This window comes from Histomonas meleagridis (genome assembly GCF_020186115.1).
Source record: "Histomonas meleagridis strain 2922-C6/04-10x chromosome Unknown contig_26, whole genome shotgun sequence".
Taxonomy (NCBI): Eukaryota; Parabasalia; order Tritrichomonadida; family Dientamoebidae; genus Histomonas; species Histomonas meleagridis.
In genome coordinates, this window is record NW_027150837.1 from 714,406 (window position 1) to 735,574 (window position 21,169).

A 21,169-nucleotide genomic window follows, 5' to 3' on the forward strand; every position below is an offset into this window, starting at 1 on the left:
AGGTATTTGGAAAGGTATCCAAACTGCAGTCTCTGTTATCACAACTGCGCTTAAAGTTATTTCTTGGTTCGCCGATGATGAAGATGGTTCTATTTATATAAATGGATACAAAGTTACCGATGTTACTGCTGGTGAAGATGGACGACCAAAGGAAATTACACTTAATAATGGTGTTAATAAGATTGTTATTCAAGCTGATATTAAAGAATTAGCCCATAAATTCTCATGGGGTAAATTCTGGGAAGGAATCAAAGAGCATATCAATTACATTTCTAAAATATTCCAAGCAAATGAACTCTCCCTTGATGGTCAAAAGATTTCATTTGGAGACTACACTATCACTGATGTTACAAATGATGATGGTTATGCTGAAGACATCACACTTGTTTCCCCAGAAGGAAACAAGTTCAAATTCCATCTTGATATTGAATTCTAACTCTGACATCAGAGTGGGTCAAAAGGTTCAATAAAAAGGAGCCTAATCGAATCGTTTTTTTCTTAAATGTTGAGAAGTCTTGTTATTTCATTTCATTTAAGTAATGTTATAATATTAATCAACCTCCCATTGCAAACATTTGAATAACTCGAGAGAACCTTTGAGAATAACTATCAATTCCATTTATTAGTTAGGAAAAATTGTGGTGAAAGAATTATTAAAATTGTAGGTAGTGACACTCACAAATAAATTGAAATATCTTGTCAAACATTAACATATAATAAATTATCGAAGGGATTTATCAATAAATTAAAGTTTGCAGGCATAAAAAAAAATTCAAATGTCCGATAATTTTTTCGATTTTCGAAAATCGACCAAATGACGATTGAATTTCAAATTTTAAGTAAATCAAAAATATCGAAAAATCGAGTTAATATAGATAAACACTCCATATATACTTTTCAATCAAAAGATGTATCAGATATTTTTTTTATATATTGAATCTATTCATTAAAAAAATAATGAGCCTAATAACTCTGCGTCATTATGTTTTTCTAAACAATTCAATTCGAGCAGGTAATATCATTCAAATTTTCTTAAGAAAATTTCTGTTAAAAAAAAAGAGTTTGATTTAGGACATTTGTAAATGCTTTTTCTCCTTATATTGATTACGAAGGGATCTACTCATAGGAACCCCGAAGGTACATGGATTAATGTTAAGCCACAACGTTTTGGAAATAAAAAAAATATTAATTCAATTAAAAAAAATATTGATTTTAATTCCGATGATACCATTAAACCATTATTTTCTGCAGGAACAAGGAAGCCCATAACTAGGGAATCAAGATTAATACCAACTTTTAATAATGAAAAACAATCTTTATTCAAAACAAAAAATCTTTTGGTGCACGAATCAATCCCTAAAATAGAAACAATAAAAGGAGGTGCTGACTCAAGCACCGTCTCAACTGATAACCCATGGGTAGTCCCAACTGGAGTTGATATCAAAGAAGAATTTGTGGAGGATAAATCTTTTGGGATATATAGAATTAATCCTTCAAAAAAAATGTTTTGAATTCGGAGGCGAAAAATACCGTCAATGCATATGGGATGAATTCACCTACTTCCCATGGATATTTACTTCAGAAACAAAAAAGCTTTGATGAGATAATGGAAGAGTTGAGTTCTCAGACAAAATGATTCAAACACTAAACTTTCATTTTAATTTAATTTCTATAACTTTTAATAATTTTGTTTTCTTCCAAATTTAGCTGAAGTAATTAATCATTACACAAAATGTTGGAAACTTTTTACTATATATATGTGTATAATTTTCAAATGATACGAATTGTTCTCATGAAATGTTGGAACATTTTTCATGAAAATTTCCCATTTGTGTATAAATTAATTTATTGGTGTTACTTTATCTTTATTCAGAAGTTATATTGAAAGTTAAACAATATATCATTTTATAAAACATCCAGGATGGCCCTTAGAGTTTACATGATGATTACTGAAATATAAAAGTGTCAAGTACCACGGATGTCAAACAAAGTTATTCAAATTTTTGGGGATGGACAAAAAAAAGAAGGATGTAATTGTTTTAAATAAAATTCTTGAATCTAATATATTAGCACAAGATGAACAGCATATGGTGCAAACATTGAAGCAACATTATTTAGAAAATCAAGAAATTTCACAGCAACTCGACAAAAATATCCAAGCTGTAACTAGAAACATTAAAAATGTTCAGTCTCTATGCAATGGCGATTCAACTTATGAACAACAACTTACTACAGAACTTACCCAAGCCACTGCAATTTTATCAGAAATTCGCTCTCGAGTTGCTCCTCTCGATGAGCTCAAATCCAAATATTCCAATCTCAACAAGGAATTTGACAAACTCACTCATAAAGATCAAGACGAAGAAATGGAACTACGCAAAATCATCAATCAAAATGATTCATTAAAAGAAGCCCTTCAAGAGCAGCATCAATCCATATACAAACTCAACGACACCACCAAGTTCAAAGGAACTCTTCGCAAGCATCTCAAACGGAATCTTGTTCTTCGCGAAGAAATGATTCAAAATCTTGAAACATCCTCATCTGACTTAAGTAAAAAGTTTACTTCCATAAATGAGAGCTTCAAAAAAGAACAACATCTTCGCGGCCAACATCTTAATGATTTACGTCGGACTGCATCTAATGTTGAGCAACAATATAACGCAGCTGTTCAACGTTATGACTCCGAAAAGTTTGTTTTCGATGGCCAACTTCAACATTGGCGTGAGCAAGCACGACTTACGATCCAGCATCTAAACGATATTCGCGAAACTCTTCAAAAAGGCGAATTAAAGTCGAAGCTTCTTCAAAGTCAACTTGAGCGCCATATTGGAAAACATAAACTTCTTCGGAAACGTTTCGAAGAAGCGCGTGACGAACTCGACAAGACGAACTCCGAGATTGAAGACACGCGAAACAAGATTGATGAGTTTGCGCTGATTCCGCAGTCGCATCTAAACATCGTCAACTCGCTGAAGGAAGAAAATTCGGAACTTGAAAAAGAAATCGAAAACTTGACAAAGTTAGAAGAAGAGTCACGTGAACAAGCGGCAAAGTTAACATTAGAAATAAAGGAATTGGAATGCGTGGATGAGCAAACAAGAAGAAAAAACATCGATAAAAGATTGGCTGCGTTAAGAACTGCGTTGATAACAATCGATTCCGCTGTGAAAGCATCGGAATCGTCGTATACTTGTTTCGAATGCTTAAAATGTGTGAGGCAACCAATGACTTTTGTTCCTTGCGGTCATTCGGTGTGTAGGAAACACGGGAAACACGCAACAGATGTGTTGGTGTGCCCCGAATGTAAGGCAAGTTGCGATATTGTGTTCGCTAACACAATAATACCAGAAATGTTGTCCAAGCTACAGTACTTACATTCAATTATTGCCGCGGCGCTTGAAAATTAAGTGTTTAATAGATAAAACATAAAAATCGCGAAATCACAATTAACGCAATAAATTTTTATAAAATAGAGTTTAGTAATTCGTTCATGGTGATCGATCACATAGACGATGAATAGAGAATGCTGTAAGATTTTTTACTTATGATGGTGTAATGATATCAGCAATTATTAAAATAACATAAATTGGAACCAAGCAGCAAATTTATTAATGTCAGAAATTTTACAAAATCTTGCGAACGTTAAAAAAACGTCGGATAAATGTAAAATGTAAAATATTCATTTTTGGCGGCGAAACCATTTGGATCGTTAATTTCCAAAAGAAATAATATGTCTTTCGAGGGTTATACTTTTACTCCAGAACAGCCACCAAAGGAACTAACACCAGAGGAAAAAAAGGAAAGAGCAGTGTCACGACTTGATCAGGATTTAGATGAAATAATTAGAGAGACAAGAGAAGAAGAAAAAAGGATAAGACAACAAAAAGGTGAAAAAGATGATCACTATAAAAGACGTAACCGCAGAGACCGTGGCAGAAAACCTAATGAACATGCAAAAATTATCAACTTGGATTTAACAGATCGCGAAATCCAACGTTATTTGCGTTTTTCAAATATCGACACAACAAGGTATAATGTGAAGCTAAGGCTTGTATTGAAGAAAAAGTAGTTTTTTTAATTAAAATATTAATGACTATGAATTTATTAAAAAATTAAAATAGATAAAGATTATGGGTGTTTCAATAAGCCATGCATTAATGTATGTACTGGTGATGGTATATTTGGAGGAATTCATCTTTTTTGGTTTTACAAAACACAAAAAGAACAGGTTTTAGTTTTAAAAATGATTTAGATATGATCTAATATTAGATAAATTTTATTGTAACCTATAAGATTAAAGAGACACCCATGAGAAAATAAATTATTTTTGTGAAACTTAGGTATCGCGATACCTAAATAACCTTCATAAAGTGCTTCTAAGAATTACTGGCTACGTACTGAAGGGCTGAGCACGAACGCCTGAGCTCACTAACGTTAGCCTTTTGCTTACACATGCAATATCAATTTACTTAATAAGAAAATGATATCATTTTACATTTCTAAAATTTGAATGACATATGAATGACACTTTTCGGTTTTATTAAAATGCAGGAGCTCATAGGGGAAAACCCACCAACACTTGAATCATTTTCTAAAATACGTGAAAGTTGGGATTCAACATCAGAATTAGAATATTCATGGAAAAATGTATGGGAACGACAAAACTACAACGAATTAACACCATCCTTCGAAATAATATCAGGAGGAGTAAATGGGAATTTAATTGCATACCACAGACCAGACTTTGTAAGGGAATCCAACAGAAAACGAGTAACAGTCCATGACTATAAAATGAATGAAATATATACGTATATAATTGCTTCCAAATGCGATGATATCTTCTTTTATATGTCACAAAGCGATCATCTTATAGTATTAACAAATCGCGGAGTGCTCTTGAAATTTTTCGGCGGAAGATTAATAAATCAATACCCATTAACATCAAGTATAATTCTAAAAGCCGACATCTGGGAGAACGGGCTTGTTTTTCTCACAGACCAAAAAGAATTATATTATGCACCATTTTATGATAATCCAACATTATTAAATTCCTTTACAGAAGAAGATGGGGTTAATGTCTTTAAAGTCATTCCAGCAGAGTACACAAGTGATGGTTTACCAATTGTTCTTTTAAATTTTTTTGAATCAACATACATTCTTGCAATCACATCTACAGTATGTTCTCCAATTGAAGTTAATGAAAAGGTTAAATCATTTGCTTTTAGTTCCGACTATTCGCTTGTCTCCATTCTTACTGAAGAAGGCACATTAATTATTGCTCCATCTTCATTTGAGAATGTTATTCTTCGAACATGTGTAGTTATTGGAGAATTTAATCAAATTGCTTGGCTCGGCAAACATGTTCCTGTTATTTCATATGATAATCGTGTTGGAATGGTTACAGCCACTGGTGATTTTATTGAGCTAGAGAAAGGAAATTATACTGGCACTCCAGTTTTACTTCCATCCGAGGAATATATGTTGGTTCTATCTAACGAATCCTTGTTCAAACTGAACATTGTTAGTTCACAGCTCCATGACACGGCGGTTCCGACGGTTGACACTCCATCGTCGCGGTTAATTGATGCGTTTGATAAACGGTCGACCGCTCTTGTGATGAAACTTAAAGATGAAAATTTACTTGAAGGCGCAGTCGAAGAATGCATTAATGCAGCATTAGAAGTAGACGAAGTTCAACATCAAACAATGTTAATGTTATCTGCTATATTCGGTCGATCATTTTTACATGAAATCGATACTTCAAAATTCCCAAACATATCCAAAACATTACGAATTTGTAATTCCTTTAAAGAAGAGCTTAACACATTTATAACACCCTTAGACATAACACAACATGTAAGTCAAAATGATTTACTAATGCGCATTTGTGGTCGTAATCGATTTACATTGGCAGTCAACATTGCTGATTACTTAGGCCTCGATAAGCAACCAATCCTTACACAATGGGCATGTGCGGTCGCCAACAAATTTGATGATGACGAAGCGTTTAACATAATCCAAAAGAAAATGGACGCGTCATTCGATTTTACGTCCATAGCCATTGGCTTACGGCTTGAAGGGCGCAAAGAATTGTCATTGAGAATTAGCAAACTCGAAAAGAACCACGCGCGTATAGTTCCGTTCTTGATTTCGTCCGGCCAATGGCAGAACGCAATCAACGCCGCAGTTCTCTCGTCTGATTCTTCGTTGTTCATCGATGTGATTAATCAAGCGATTAAGAATAACCAAGATGACAACTTAATTGGCTCGGCTATAGCATCAGACTTCGTTTCGTTTTCGACAATTGCGAAATTGGTTGGAAATCGTCGCGATACAAAAATATCTGAAATTTTAGTATCGACCCCATTGTCATCACAATCAGTCGAAACTGTTGTTTGTGGGCTTATAAAGAAGAAGCTATGTAAGAACCCATCATTGGGCTCGATCAATGAATTCATTGGTAATTTAGATGACATATCATACCAATTTAAGGATACAAAATGGATCGAAAATCAAAAGAACATCGCAAGTTATCAAAAGAATTTCATATTAAAACTGAATGAACAACGTCCAGAAGATTTGAAAATTTCATTAAATAGTCACCTAAGGAATTTAATACTGAAAAAAGACTTCCAAAAGGCCGAAGCGTTGGTGGATAAAACGAAAATGAAGAAAGAAAGATTCTATGTAATGATAGCTCAAACATTTGCATCTAATGATAGATGGGATGACTTCGTAGCTCTTAGTGACGAAAAGTTTAAGTCATGTTACCAATACTTTATTGCAATTTGTTCGGTGAAATGGGGCCAGGATAAGGCTATGGAGTTCGCAAGGAATTTGAGGGATCAAAAAGCCGCTAACGAATACACTCAAAAAGTGGAAAAGGACCCGCGGTTTTTGGCAAACGTTTTCGAAAGCGGCTCGATGCAACTTTTTAAGAGTAAACTTTTTTAAGTGAAAAATTTCTTGATCGAATTTAAAGATATGTATCTAAGATGTTTTTATCATCATAAAATTTATTGTTTTTTTATAGACATTGGAAATGAGGCTATTTCATGTTTTTAAGTTTATCATTTTTTCAATAAACATAACATAAGAAGTTCTTCATCTACTAATGCTTTTCAATGCATCTTGGAGCTAAATAAAAATAAGAATTGAAATCATTAAAAAATTTTGAATTCTTCGCTTTGCGCGTGCTAATAACATCAATTTCAAAATTCATTTTTCTCTTCAATAATAATGCTTGCTCTGCTTGTTCACATTTCTTCTTTAATGTTGTAATATTACGTAATACTTCTAATTGACGTTCGCTTTCTTACCTTGGTCAGACGTGCTCACGCTTCACCTAACATTTCTTTTTCATATTGATCTAATTCAATCGGAACTGAATCTGCTTTATGTGTTTCATATTTGGGAAGCATTACATGTGAAACTGCTGTGTCATTATCTTCATAATTTGGTGTAGAATTGGCTTTATCACTAATTCATGATACGCCTGGTCTTTAACATTAGTTTAAACCTCCTAGATTAAATATTTTCATCTTATTGTTTATACAAATATTTAATTTGATTTTTTTTTTTTTTGAAAATGTTTCATGTCACATGTCTATAAATAAAACATGTGAAGTAATTTAACGTCTTTGTAAAAAAAAATTCAAATTACAATGTTTAGGTTTTATGCTTCTTAACACTCATTTCTAAAATAGTTTTACAATAAATAAACATTTTTAAATTTATTTTCATTTTTATTTTGTAGTATTAATTTTTTGTTTATATTGAACTCATTAATTTTCTTCTTCATTTATGAATTGATTTGCATCTTGATTTATTACTTTCGCTTTACTTTTTAAATTTGAATATGTTATTTTACCATTGGCACTTAATTTTTTTATTGTTTAATAATTAGTTTCATGTTAATTAAGTGTAAGTGTGAAAGTTATAGTCTGTGATGTAAATAAGCCATATGTGCTTTGATATTTATACCTCATTATTCATCGTATTGAATGTATTAAAGATATTTGATCATATCCATTTAATATCATTATAAAAGTTTTAAAGTTATTTTTAAGACGATGTAATCCATTAATGTTATGTATCATCGAAATATTTTATTTCATAAGATTCATATAATATTTATAATTATCATTACAAAATTTACAAATATCTAATATTGAAAATTATATTTGTTCTATAAATTTTTCTTCTTGAAAATCTTCAGCAAATGGATCTTCTTCAATATTTATGTTACTTATTCCTGTTGTAAATGTATTCGTCGTTTCGTTTTCATTTTCTTCTGATTTATCATTTTCATAAATTTCTTCTTTTTTATTTCGAATATGTTTTAATAATATAATTAATAATATGATAATGACTATTACTATAACAATTACACAAACAGAAATGATGATAATCGTTGTTTTATTATCGTTATTTTGATTATCATTATTATTAGTGTAAAACATTGTAAAGAAATTGGAATAATAATTACAATAAGTCGAATAAATAACAATCGTATAATTGTAATAAATAAATTCTGTTTCAATATATGAAAATGTCCAATTATTTATATATAATGAATATGTTTTCGTTTTTGTTTCATAAATAGTTAATGAATGTGTAATTGATAATGTAATTGTTAATGTATATGAAAATGATAATGAAAATGAAATATCACTTTGAAGTGATGCAGTAAATGTTTTCGAATTAGAAAATGTATTCGATTGACTAAATGAATATAATGCTGATAATGATATTGAATCTGACCGTGCATATGTATTTGATTGACCAAATGAATGTGTTGAAAGTGGTTCGCATGTTCCTTCTGTGTTGTCTTTGGCAACATCTAAACTTCCAAATTTACTTCCTTTATATGTTGCATATGTGATAACACTTGTAAAAACATTATAAAATGCATTTTCACCAATATTTGGTTCTGAATCTCCATAATAATAAATGCATTGAAGATTATAACAATTACCAAATGCTGAACTTCCAATTTCTCTTATTCCATAGCCAAGTATTAATAAAGTTAAATTAGAACATGATGAAAATGCTGAATTTCCAATTGTTGTGACTGAATTTGGAATTGTAATGTTTTTGATTGATGAACACAATGAAAATGCTCCACCACCAATTTCTGTAACATTTTCTCCAATTATAATCGTAACTAATTTAGAACATGACAAAAACACATAACTTCCAATATTTGTGACTGAATTACCAAAATTAACTGAAACAACTGAAGGCCATCCTGAAAATGAATTACCTGGAATTGAATAAATATTTTCACTGATAATTATAAATTTCGTTATATTTTTGATATTGATCAACATCAATAAAATCATTTGAATTTGTGATTGTAAGTGTTAAATTATCATCATTATATATTTGATAAGAATTCATAAAGAATATAACGAAAACAAAAATAGAAACAAAAATATTTTCAATTTTTTTCTTATCTTTTACTTTCAATGTATATTTGGTCGTCAATATTTTCTGAACTGAAATTGTGTTTTTCTGACAAAATTTGATATAAATAACCGGAAATGTAATTGAAAAAATGATGGTTAAATGATGTAAAACATTCAAAATGTTTGGTCCTTCTTCGTTGTAGTTTCGCATCATAAAAAAATGTGAAAATTCACGTTTTATAGGATATACATCTTCATAAGATTTGTTATATGTTTTATCAAATTTACCATTTTTGACAAATATATCAATTTCAAAGTATTTTTCCAAAATGTTTGAAAAATATGTTCTTTGAATTTTTCGTTTGTGATTAAAATTCTGATGTACAACTATTGTAGATTCATTATATGGTATCAAATTTAAAAATAATTTGTTTATCAAAACTTTATAATTATTGTTAAATCTTTTAAATTTTTTGTTCACAATTTCATTAATTGATACATCCCCATCACATTTGTAAGTCATACTTTTCTTGTTTTCATGGGTTTGTATTTTTAATATTTCTTTTTGAATGATATAAGGTGTAATAAGCTTTGTATCGGTTATAAATCGTTTCATCATGATGAAAATGCTGAATAAAAGAAAGATTCTCATATTTCAGCTTGTAATATATCTATAGACCTTCACCAATTATACATCGGCTATCTCAAAAGTTTAAAATCTCACGGTTAAACTTTTAAAAACCTGTTGTTTTATTGTCGTTTTTCAAACCAATTTTGAAAGATTTCTATCGATCTTTTTAAAACGACAATCAAAGAAACAGCTTTATAACATTATAAATTCACTTTTAAATAACATAATGAATATATGTTGTAGAACGGAATTTATGCTTTAATTTGGTGTGCCGTTCATTTATCTAAGATGTTTCCATCATCATAAAATTAACACTTTTTTAAAGCATTGGCAATTCAGCTATTTCTTGTTTGCATATATATGATTTTATATAAAATAAATAAAATATAAGCAGCTCTTTATGTACAAAATCAATTACATTGTATCTTTAATTTATAAAATATTTTTTATTTTTGAGAATAATGAATTCAAGTGAAGTTTATCCCGTTCCATTCAAAAGCTTTTGAACATTTAATGTAAACACAATCAGAATTCAAAATTATTGATCGTTGTGCAACAATATTTACCTTATTATATTTAAAGTCAGTGATACTATTTAAACATCATAAAATTCAAAATTTCATATTTAAATAAACTAATTCAAAACATTTTAAAGTCAAAATGATATTTCGTTAACATGATTTCATTTTATTTTATATGACAACACATAATTTTTGTATATACATTAAATTAATAAATGTTTTTTATTACACATTTTATTCATAGCCAATTGACTTCATCTTCTTTCACAATATCTTCAACTAAACTATTTACTTCTTCAATTTGCTTTGTACTTGACGTTGTCGTGTCCTTAAATTGTAACTTTGAATTCGATTTTTCTTTCTTGTTATTACTTTTCACTAAAAATATAACAATTCCAACAATGATCAAAACAAATGCAAATGATCCGCAAATAATACCAATCAAAGCATTCGTCGTAATTCCATTTGGCGAATTTTCATTGGAAGTGTAAAACATTGTAAAGAAATTAGAATAATAATTACAATAAGTCGAATAAATAACAATCGTATAATTGTAATAAATAAATTCTGTTTCAATATATGAAAATGTCCAATTATTTATATATAATGAATATGTTTTCGTTTTTGTTTCATAAATAGTTAATGAATGTGTAATTGATAATGTAATTGTTAATGTATATGAAAATGATAATGAAAATGAAATATCACTTTGAAGTGATCTTGTAAATGTATTCGATTGACCAAATGAATGTGTTGAAAGTGGTTCGCATGTTCCTTCTGTGTTTTCTTTATCAACATCTAAATTTCCAAATTTACTTCCAATGTATGTTGGATATGCGATAACACTTGTAAAAACATTATAAAATGCATTTACTCCAATATTTGGTTCTGAATCTCCATAATAATAAATGCATTGAAGATTATAACAATTACCAAATGCTGAACTTCCAATTTCTCTTATTCCATATCCAAGTATTAATATGCTTAAATTAGAACATAATGAAAATGCATAATTTCCAATTGTTGTAACTGAATTTGGAATTATAATGTTTTTGATTGATGAACACAATGAAAATGTATGATAAATGATAAATATATAAATAAAGCTTTTTCTTTCAAAATACCACATGTGATCTACTGATTTGTTCAATTTATTTATAAAAGTAATGCTGCTAGAGCAGATGCATCTGTTACCGGTAATAGTTCCAGGCACTGTGAAGTTTAATTCTTTCTTTTTGTTCTTCTTCAAGTTCGATTCTTCTCCTTATGTCTTTTGATCTATTTTCCAATCATCATTTGATTAATGATCAAATAAAATCTTTTAAGTATCTTCATTTTTTCAAAACTTAATATTTCCTACACAGAATAAAATCAAATATTTGATTAGTACAAAGTATACTTCTATCATTCCTGAAAATTCTCTATTTCATTTTGATCAATTTACAAAAGTATTTTTTGTATAAAGTATACAATATAAACTTAATGTCAATATATGTAAACTATATAAAAAATTGTATGCAAAAATATCACACAAGTAAGGGGTAGCGTCAATAAATAATGGAACAAAACATGCTTAAAGGAAAACAAGATATTTCTCAATCAATATCTGATATAATATCTTCGTTAAATGATAAAAATATTGAAAAATGTATAGTTTCAACACTCAAGTTTTTTGATGAAAATTTTCCTTATTCATTTCATTTTCTTATTTATTCGCTCATATATTCTTATTGTATTCGACAGAACGGAGATTTGCGTTTATATTTCATATATTTAAAAAATCTAGAAATTAAAGAAGAAGAAATTTTCAAAAGAAATTATGAAATTATAAATGGATTTAAAAATTTTCTTCTTTCACTTTATTCGAATGATTCACATTATATATTATATAAGATGTATGAAGAAAAATTAATTGATTCAAACTTTCCGAAAAATACATTATACTTTGCACATATGATGACACCAGAAGAAATCAAAGAAAATCAATATTCAGACTTTGATTTCCCTCATGATAAATTTGATGAACTCAAAAAAGATGAATGGAAACTACATAAACAATTAATTGAAGAAGGACATAATCCAAATGAAATAGCAAAAGTAATTCGAAATGATGAAATTGAAAAACTTCAAAAAATATCATCACAAACAGATTTCAATTTTAATAAAGCAATTAGACCATCAATTTATGAAAGATATACATTTATTAATAATGAACATGATATTGTTTCTTTAATTGATTATGCAGCATTTTTCGGATCAATAAAATGTTTTAAATATTTACTTATGAATGATGCAAATGTAATTAACACAGGTAAATATGCAATTGCAGGTGGAAACATTGAAATCATTCTTTTATGTGAACAAAATCATTCAACATTTGAAAATGCATATGAAGCAGCAATTCAATTCCATCGAAATAATGTTTTCCTTTATTTGTATGAAAATAAAATTAATGAAATCAATAATTTAGAAGAATTAGGAAAGAAATGTGTTGAGTTTTTTGAATATGAAATTTTTTCATTTTTATTAAAAGAAGGAATGAAAATTAATGATGATATCATTAATGAAGCAGCAAAAGGCGGTAATTTGTTTCTTGTTAAGAATTTTGGAGAAAATAATCAAATTCCAAAAAATATTTTGGCTTATGCTTCGAGTTCAAATAATGTAGAACTTGTGGATTTTATTACTAAGCAAAATGGATTCGATATTAATGCAAAAGATGTACATTAAATTGTTTTGATGAATGTTTAAAATATTTGAGTCATAGTTTAAAATTTTGATATTATTTTTTAATAAGTTGGACAGCACTTATGTGTGCATCTTTCAATGGTCACACAGAAATAGTTAAATTACTTCTTGAACAAAAAGGAATTAACATTAATGCTCAAAACGTTTATTTGTTTAATTTAAAATTTGTTATAATAATTTTATATTTTAAAACAATATTTGGAAATTATTTAAATTATTTTGGACAACACTTATTGATGCATCTTACAATGGTAATACAGAAATAGTTGAATTACTTCTTGAACAAGAAGGAATTGATGTTAATGCTAAAGATATTTATTTATTTTGTTTAATATTTATTTTAATAATTTGAAATTTTAAAATAATATTTGGAAATTATTTAAGTTATTTTGGACAGCACTTATGAATGCATCTTACAATGGTAATACAGAAATAGTTGAATTACTTCTTGAACAAGAAGGAATTGATGTTAATGCTCAAGATTTTAATTTGTTTTATATGAAATTTATATAAATAATTTGAAATTTCAAAATAATATTTGGAAATTATTTAAATCATTTAATACAGCACTTATTAAAGTAATTGAAAATAATCACTTAGATATAGTTAAATTACTTCTTGAACAAGAAGGAATTGATGTTAATATTAAAAATTTTTAGTAATATTTTTTGATGTTTTTACTTAAAAATTAAAATTTCTTAAAAATTAATGGATTTTATATATAAAATTTGAAGCATCACTTTTAATTGGATGTGAAAAAGGTTATACAAATATTGTCCAAGCACTTCTTGTAAAAAGTAATATTGAACTTAATTTTACTAATATTTTATTTGAATAATTAGTATTTGTTTTTCTTATTTAATATATCAAAATAATTTTTGGAGTTTTCCTAATTTATTTGAAACAGCTCTTACAATTTCTTGCATAAACCATAATTATGATATCATAAAAATGCTACTACAAAAAGAAGGCATTGATATAAATAAAAAAAATATTAATTTAATATATTTAAAATTGTTTTCAATCGTATAAACTTTCAAATTTTTATTAGGAGTATATTTAATTTTCTTGAAACAGCACTTACAATTGCATGTTCAGATAATAGTTATGATATTGTAAAATCTTTACTTGGATATCTGAATATTGATGTAAATGTCAAAAATATTTTTATGTTTATTTCGATATAGATATCATTTTTTTTCATGTTTTTAAAAATAATATTTGATATTTAAATACATTTATTAAAAACACCACTAATGATTTCTTCTCAAAAAGGTTTTATTGATATTGTTGAATATCTTCTTAAAGATGAAAACATTGATATTAATATTCAAAATGTTTCAAACTTTTTCATAATTTTTATTTGAATATTTTTATGATCAAGTAAAATACTTGGTAAATATTTAAAATATTTTGGACAGCTTTAATGCTTGCTTCTCATCATAATCATATTAATATAGTAAAATTATTACTTGAACAAAAAGGAATCGACATCGATTTACAAACTGTTTTTTTAACATGTTTAAAGTTTATTTCAAATATATTCAGTATGTTATTCTCGTTTGGAATTTCTTACGAAAATTTAAAACAGCAATTATGCTTGCTTCTTCAAGAGGATATCAAGAAATTTATAATTTACTTGATGAACATGAAAAAAATAGGTTACCAAATGAAAAATTCTAGTAAAAGGAATTGTTAAAATTACATTATAATGGAAATGCAAAATAGTTATATAAAAATCATGTTTCACTAATAAAAATCATCATTAAAATTATATTTATAATCGAGATCATTAAAGCAGTATAACATTTGAAATTGTAATACTATAGTATACTGTTATAACAGATATGATATCCTAAATAAATTTTAACAGAGTTTATGATACATATGTAGGAGCTTTCTAAAAAGAGAAAATAAAGTGTTTCACTTGAGCAAACAATGATAATTTTATCATATCAAACCAATATAATCCATTGTTTAATTAATGTTATCATACTAATTCACAATTAATATGTAAAACTGAAAGTAAATAAACACAAACATTTACTGTTCATCACATATTTTCCACATTTTCCCTTGCTTTCCGTTTAGAGTAATTACAGAATTATTTCTTTCGACTTCGCGCGTCACTTTTTGCCAATAATTCTTTGATGCGTTTTTGTTATTCGCAAAATTTGATTCATAAACAAAGCTACCATCGTTTTCTGCAGCAAGCTGATTGATTATTCGATTTGCTTGGGTACGGATCATATTCTGAATTCGTTTTTTATGTTGAATTGAAATGATGAAAATTGTGATTAGTAATAAACAAATACACATCAATACAACAGACAATCTATTTGCTTCTGCAACACTCATGACCTTACATTTTAATGATTGTATCGGTTTATATGAGATGTAATATTTACCATTAAAATTAATGTCATATTTGCTTTGGGTTACAAATTGTAACGCGCTTTCAAAAAATTCTGATTTCCCAAATTCTTCATAAAGAGTCGGCGTATCAATTGGAATGGATTCTTGACAAGAATCACTTATCTGTGAAGCAATAAAATGTGATATTTTTTCTGTTAAATCTAATATTTTTTGTTGGCGGACACTGTCAGGTACACATTCATTATTTTTTACTTTATAACCAACTTTACATTTTAATTTTCCATCAGTACAAATTCCATTGAAAGGACATGGAATGCATTCTTTTTGAAAATTGTTTTCACAAAATTTTAGAGTATGGTTTTTTGAGAAAAAAACAAACCAAATTGAAACCATTAATAAAATTGATAATGATAAAGGTATAATTGTCCAAATATCAAAATATGATCTGCCATGTTTAACATGATCATGGGTTGAGTGCTTTCTGTCTTTTCTAGATGTATCTTGTCGATTTGTTTTTCTGTTTTGGTTTTGCATCGAGATGGATTAAAGAGCATTCAATTTTTGACGGGGCGCCCCATGAAAAAATAAACGGCCAGATTTTGAACGTTTAATATGTCACTTTTGATTCAATTCAACTCAAATTTTGAGTAATTTGATTATTAAGCGTACTTAAAGAAACTTAATTTACTTATTTAATGTTCTTATCATTGATCAATGTATTTTAGCTATATGCTTTGCTTGTGATGGTTTTACTATGTATGCAAAATTAATTTTGTATGTTGTGCGAAAAATTATTTATGTGTATAGAAGAAATCAGAGAAATGATTTGCGTGTTTGGTTTTCGAAATAAATTTATCTTTTACTATAATATGTTAATAAGGTTCTATTTTGAACATGTACTCATGAAATTTGTTATATCAAAGAAGCAAAACAATGTATAAAGATGAATAATCAATTTTGAAGCACTAATATTTTTGTTGAATACCTTTTCTCACTAATTTTAGAAATCTTGATAAATTATCTATAAAATTTGTATAAATATTTTATTATTGATGTTATATTAAAATAGTTTCTGAAAAATAATTTTAATGAGTAGAAAATTTAATGAGATATATAAAATTATTTTAAATTAATAACTTCTTTTTCTATATATTCCTTTTCATTTTCTTCATGCCGATACAAAAGTTTTAATGTAGATTCAAGAAACGTTAAATCTAATGACCTCTAGATTCACAACCTTTTTCAATTGAGTTCGTAGCTACTCAAAAATTACAAAAAAATATTCCGAATAAAACTTAATCCGTGGATGGCTATGAGAAATCTAAATGTCTTATGTTAAACAAATATAGTTTTTCGGAAGAGTTCAACCCAACTTCGAGAAGAAAAAATTCATGCATTCAATTTATAAATTGAGATAGCTTTTCTTCACTCCGTAAGCCAAACCTCCAAAACGATCTTTTAGTATAGAATTTTTGAATATGGGTCTATGAATTAAAAACACAACACCCTTTCAAAATAAATAAAGTGAAGCAAAGCTACTCTGTTTTTTAAAAGATGTTCCATATTTACATTGTCCGTGGTTCAAATTTACCTGCTGGTGATATCAATGGTAAGTCTGATCCATATTGTATCATCGAAGCTCGTTGTGGTGGAAAAGACATCAGAATTGCAAAAACAAAAATTATAAAGAAAACATTAAATCCTGTATGGGATCAAGAACTCAAAATTCCATATGCAGTCAACACAACATTTCTTAAATATATTAATATCAAAGTTTATGATTATGATATGATTGGATCTGATGATTATCTTGGAAATGTTAAACTTGATTTTTCAACAAACGAAATAGTTTTTGATCGTACCGTTAAGTATAAACTTGATACCAAACTTAAAACCAAAGGTGAACCCACGATTGAAGTTCAAATAAGGCGTATTCATATTACTAATCAACACGATCCATCATTATATGGCGACCGACTTGTTTTCTATCTTGAATTTAATCCACCATTAAATCCAGGTCGACGTAATACAAACATTTCATTTTTGACTTTAGATTTACGTAATGGGGGGTTGTTGTCGAGTTCAACCAGCACCGCTTGATGACAATGGAATCAAAGTTTACCATCACGCTACACAATTTTTCCCTACTGGTTGGACTCCATTAGCCTCAATCAACCGCTGGAAGATTAAAAAAGGTCCTACGCCTGATTTCTTAATATATGTTCCACTTATTGAAGTCACTGATAACTACCAAGGGGTTGTAATTTTGAATTGTATTGGGACATCACAAGATTTATCACTTGAACCAATTGTATATTTCCAAGATGCCATTTCTTTCCAAGGAAAAGACACAATAAGCGGGTCATATTTATTACACATTAGTGATAAAACGGAGCATCCACTTAACAAAGCACCTCCAGGCTGCTTAAACTATGTTAAACTCACCAATTCATATGCGTTATCACAATTCCAACTTCCGCAACAATTTTATTATGCGATTAAAGGAGACATTGTCACTCCACAGTCATGCATCAAAGCAACTCCTTTCGTACGATATTATTTAGAACAAGGAAAGCCAAGGACATTTCGTTATCTTTGCAATTTCTTTCAAATGCAACAAATGCCAAAGTCATTATTAGTTTATGGATATTATGACTTGCCTCCATTATCTATAAAAGATCTCGATATCGGAATTGGCGCTATCGATAGTAAATTTAACGTAATCGGATATGTTAACCATCAGAAGCCATCGGTATTTAATAATGCACTGCATTGGAATTTTAGAAATCAAACAAAGCATTGGGACTTCAGCCTCGGCACTATTATATCAAGAATTGATTTAAGTTCGTTGCCAAACGAAGTTAAATTTTTGAACATTTACGTGTCAGTAGCAGAAAGTGGTTACTTTGACTTCTCAAGAGGAGGATTCTTACAGATACATTGCGAAGAGGCAAAAAGAGAACTGTTTAGAATAGAAGCAAGACAAAAGGGATCAGGATCAGCTGTTAACTACTGTGTGCTGATGAGATTAGATGATGGAAATTGGGCTGCGTTGCCAATGGTGAAGGGTTACAAGGTACCTGGAAGCCAGCCAATGTACGCATCAATTTCAGCTGTGGCAAGAGATTTGCAAGATCAAAATTTCCTGAACCAACAGCTTAAAGGTTTGGAATAAATAATCCACTTTTTCATGCTAATAACCGTAAAAGTATGTTTTTTCAGTTCGTTTTAATCTTCAATAGCGGTTATATATTTTTCTTTGCTTTCTTTTGATATTTTTATGTTTGATAAAAAAAAACGAAGAACTTTCGAGTCTGTAGGAACCAGAGAATGTCTTAATGTGCCTTTGTTTTCATTTTGAAAAATTGAACAATTTATAAAATTATTGATAAGTTTATGTGAAAAGTGTCATTCTGAATTTGATATCAAATGAAACATTTTCGAAACAGAAGAAAAATTAAAGACAATAGTGTGAAAACCTAGATGTGTTACAGTCTATTGAACAAATTGTATTTGATTTAAATGAAAAAAATATTGATGAATCAGTATGTTCTTTCATGACTTATTTTTCCAAAGAATATTCATATAATTTAGCTTTATGCAGATTTATATATTCATATTTTGTATCAAATGACAATTACAAATTATGTTTTGAATATTTAAAAATGGTTCAAACAAAAGAAAGAGAAATTATGAATGATTCAAATAACAAATCAATGATTGATATCTTTATAGATCTTCTTCTTATTATAAAAACTCAAGGGTCAAGTTATCTTCTAGAAAAAATGCCTGAAAACGAAATGATTAGTTCGGACAAACTCAAATTCAAGAAATTACCATATTTTGTATATCTGATTGATGAAAATGATTTGTGTGATTCAGATTATTCTCTGATATCAGAAAATTATGAAGAACTATCAAAGAATGATTGGGAACTTCATAAGAAACTTATTTCAGAAGGAGTAAATCCAAATGAAATTGCAAAAATAATTCGAAATGATGAAATAGAAAAACTTCAAGAAATATCATCACAAAATGAATTCGATTTTAATCAATTCATTGAACCATCACTTTATGAGAGATGTGATTTTATTAATAAAGAAGATGTTTCATTACTGGATTATGCAGCATTTTTTGGATCAATTAAATGTTTTAGATATTTATTATTAAATTGTTATTGTAATCATGCAAAAACAGGTAAATATGCAGCTGCTGGTGGTAACTTAGAAATGATACATTTATGTGAACAAAATCATTTAAGTTTTGACGATTCATGTGATTTATTAATAATGCTTCATCGGAATGATGTATTTATTTATCTTTATGAAAATAAACTCATTTATATAAAAAATTTAACATTATTAGGTGATTTATGTATATCGCATAATAATTTTGAGATTTTCTCATTTTTAGAAAGTGAAGGAATGGAAATCAATAAATCAATGATTATCACGGCAATTCAAACAGGTAATTTATTACTTTTAAAACACTTACTTCAAAAGATGCCTGTTAAAACTTATGTTTACGAAATTTTAAAATTTTCAGGTAAAGAAGAACTTTTTAATTACCTTAGAATCAATAAATATATTAAGTTTAAGTATAAAGAAGGTTTATAACTTTTATTTATGATTGTGTATTTTCTTTGGAATTTCTTATTAATGCTAAAGATAAAATTTATTTTAATAATTTTTTATTTCAAAATAATATCAAAAATACAGTTTTGAAAAGTTTACTCATGAAACATTTATTACCTAAACTTATGATCATATTTATTTTAATAATATTTTATTTCAAAATAATGTTTGGAAATGATTTAAATTATTTAAAACAGCACTTATGTATGCATCTGAAAATGGTCATACAGAAACAGTAAAATTACTTCTTGAACAAGAAGGAATTGATATTAATGCTAAAGATATTTATTTGTTTAATTTGTGCTTTATTTTGATAATTTGATATTTTAAAATAATATTTGGAAATTATTTAAATTATTTACTACAGCACTTATATTTGCATCTTCAAATAATCACACAGAAATAGTTAAATTACTTCTTGAACAAAAAGATATTGATATTAATGCTAAAGATATGTATTTGTTTTATTTGAAATTCATTTTGATAGATTCAGATTCCAAAATAATATTTGGAAATTGCTTAGATCATTTAAAACAGCACTTATATATGCATCTAAATAAGGTTATACAGAAATAGTTAAATTACTTAAAACTATTTAAAATGATATTATTTAATTTACTAAACTAAAAAGTTCAAAATCTTTAAATGAGAATAATTCGAATTTTTCTAATAAACATTTTAGTTTTTGTGAAAATTTTATTCATATTCAGATAATCATTATACAATATTAGTTATTGTTTCTTCAAGCATTTACTCAATACTTAAATACGGCGCATTCTTAGAAACGAAACAATGCAATAACATTCAAATGTTTTATTTATACATTTTCTAAAAAAATATTCTCAT

The 21,169-nt window shown here is 27.9% G+C and overlaps 3 protein-coding genes across 3 annotated transcripts; all 3 read left to right on the forward strand.

Annotated features, from left to right (window-relative positions):
- Positions 1 to 2,009: 2,009 nt before the first annotated feature.
- GO595_004423 (uncharacterized protein) lies at positions 2,010 to 3,410 on the forward strand (the record flags this gene model as incomplete). The annotated part of the gene is made up of 1 exon (XM_067917553.1): positions 2,010 to 3,410. One exon carries the CDS (start codon positions 2,010 to 2,012, stop codon positions 3,408 to 3,410), a length of 1,401 nt encoding a protein of 466 aa, XP_067775547.1.
- Positions 3,411 to 4,548: 1,138 nt separating this feature from the next.
- Positions 4,549 to 6,957, forward strand: GO595_004424 (protein VACUOLELESS1; the record flags this gene model as incomplete). The annotated part of the gene is made up of 1 exon (XM_067917554.1): positions 4,549 to 6,957. One exon carries the CDS (start codon positions 4,549 to 4,551, stop codon positions 6,955 to 6,957), a length of 2,409 nt encoding a protein of 802 aa, XP_067775548.1.
- Positions 6,958 to 17,751: 10,794 nt separating this feature from the next.
- GO595_004425 (uncharacterized protein) lies at positions 17,752 to 18,864 on the forward strand (the record flags this gene model as incomplete). The annotated part of the gene is made up of 1 exon (XM_067917555.1): positions 17,752 to 18,864. The coding sequence occupies one exon, from the start codon at positions 17,752 to 17,754 to the stop codon at positions 18,862 to 18,864; it is 1,113 nt and encodes a 370-aa protein (XP_067775549.1).
- Between the last annotated feature and the right edge of the window lie 2,305 nt (positions 18,865 to 21,169).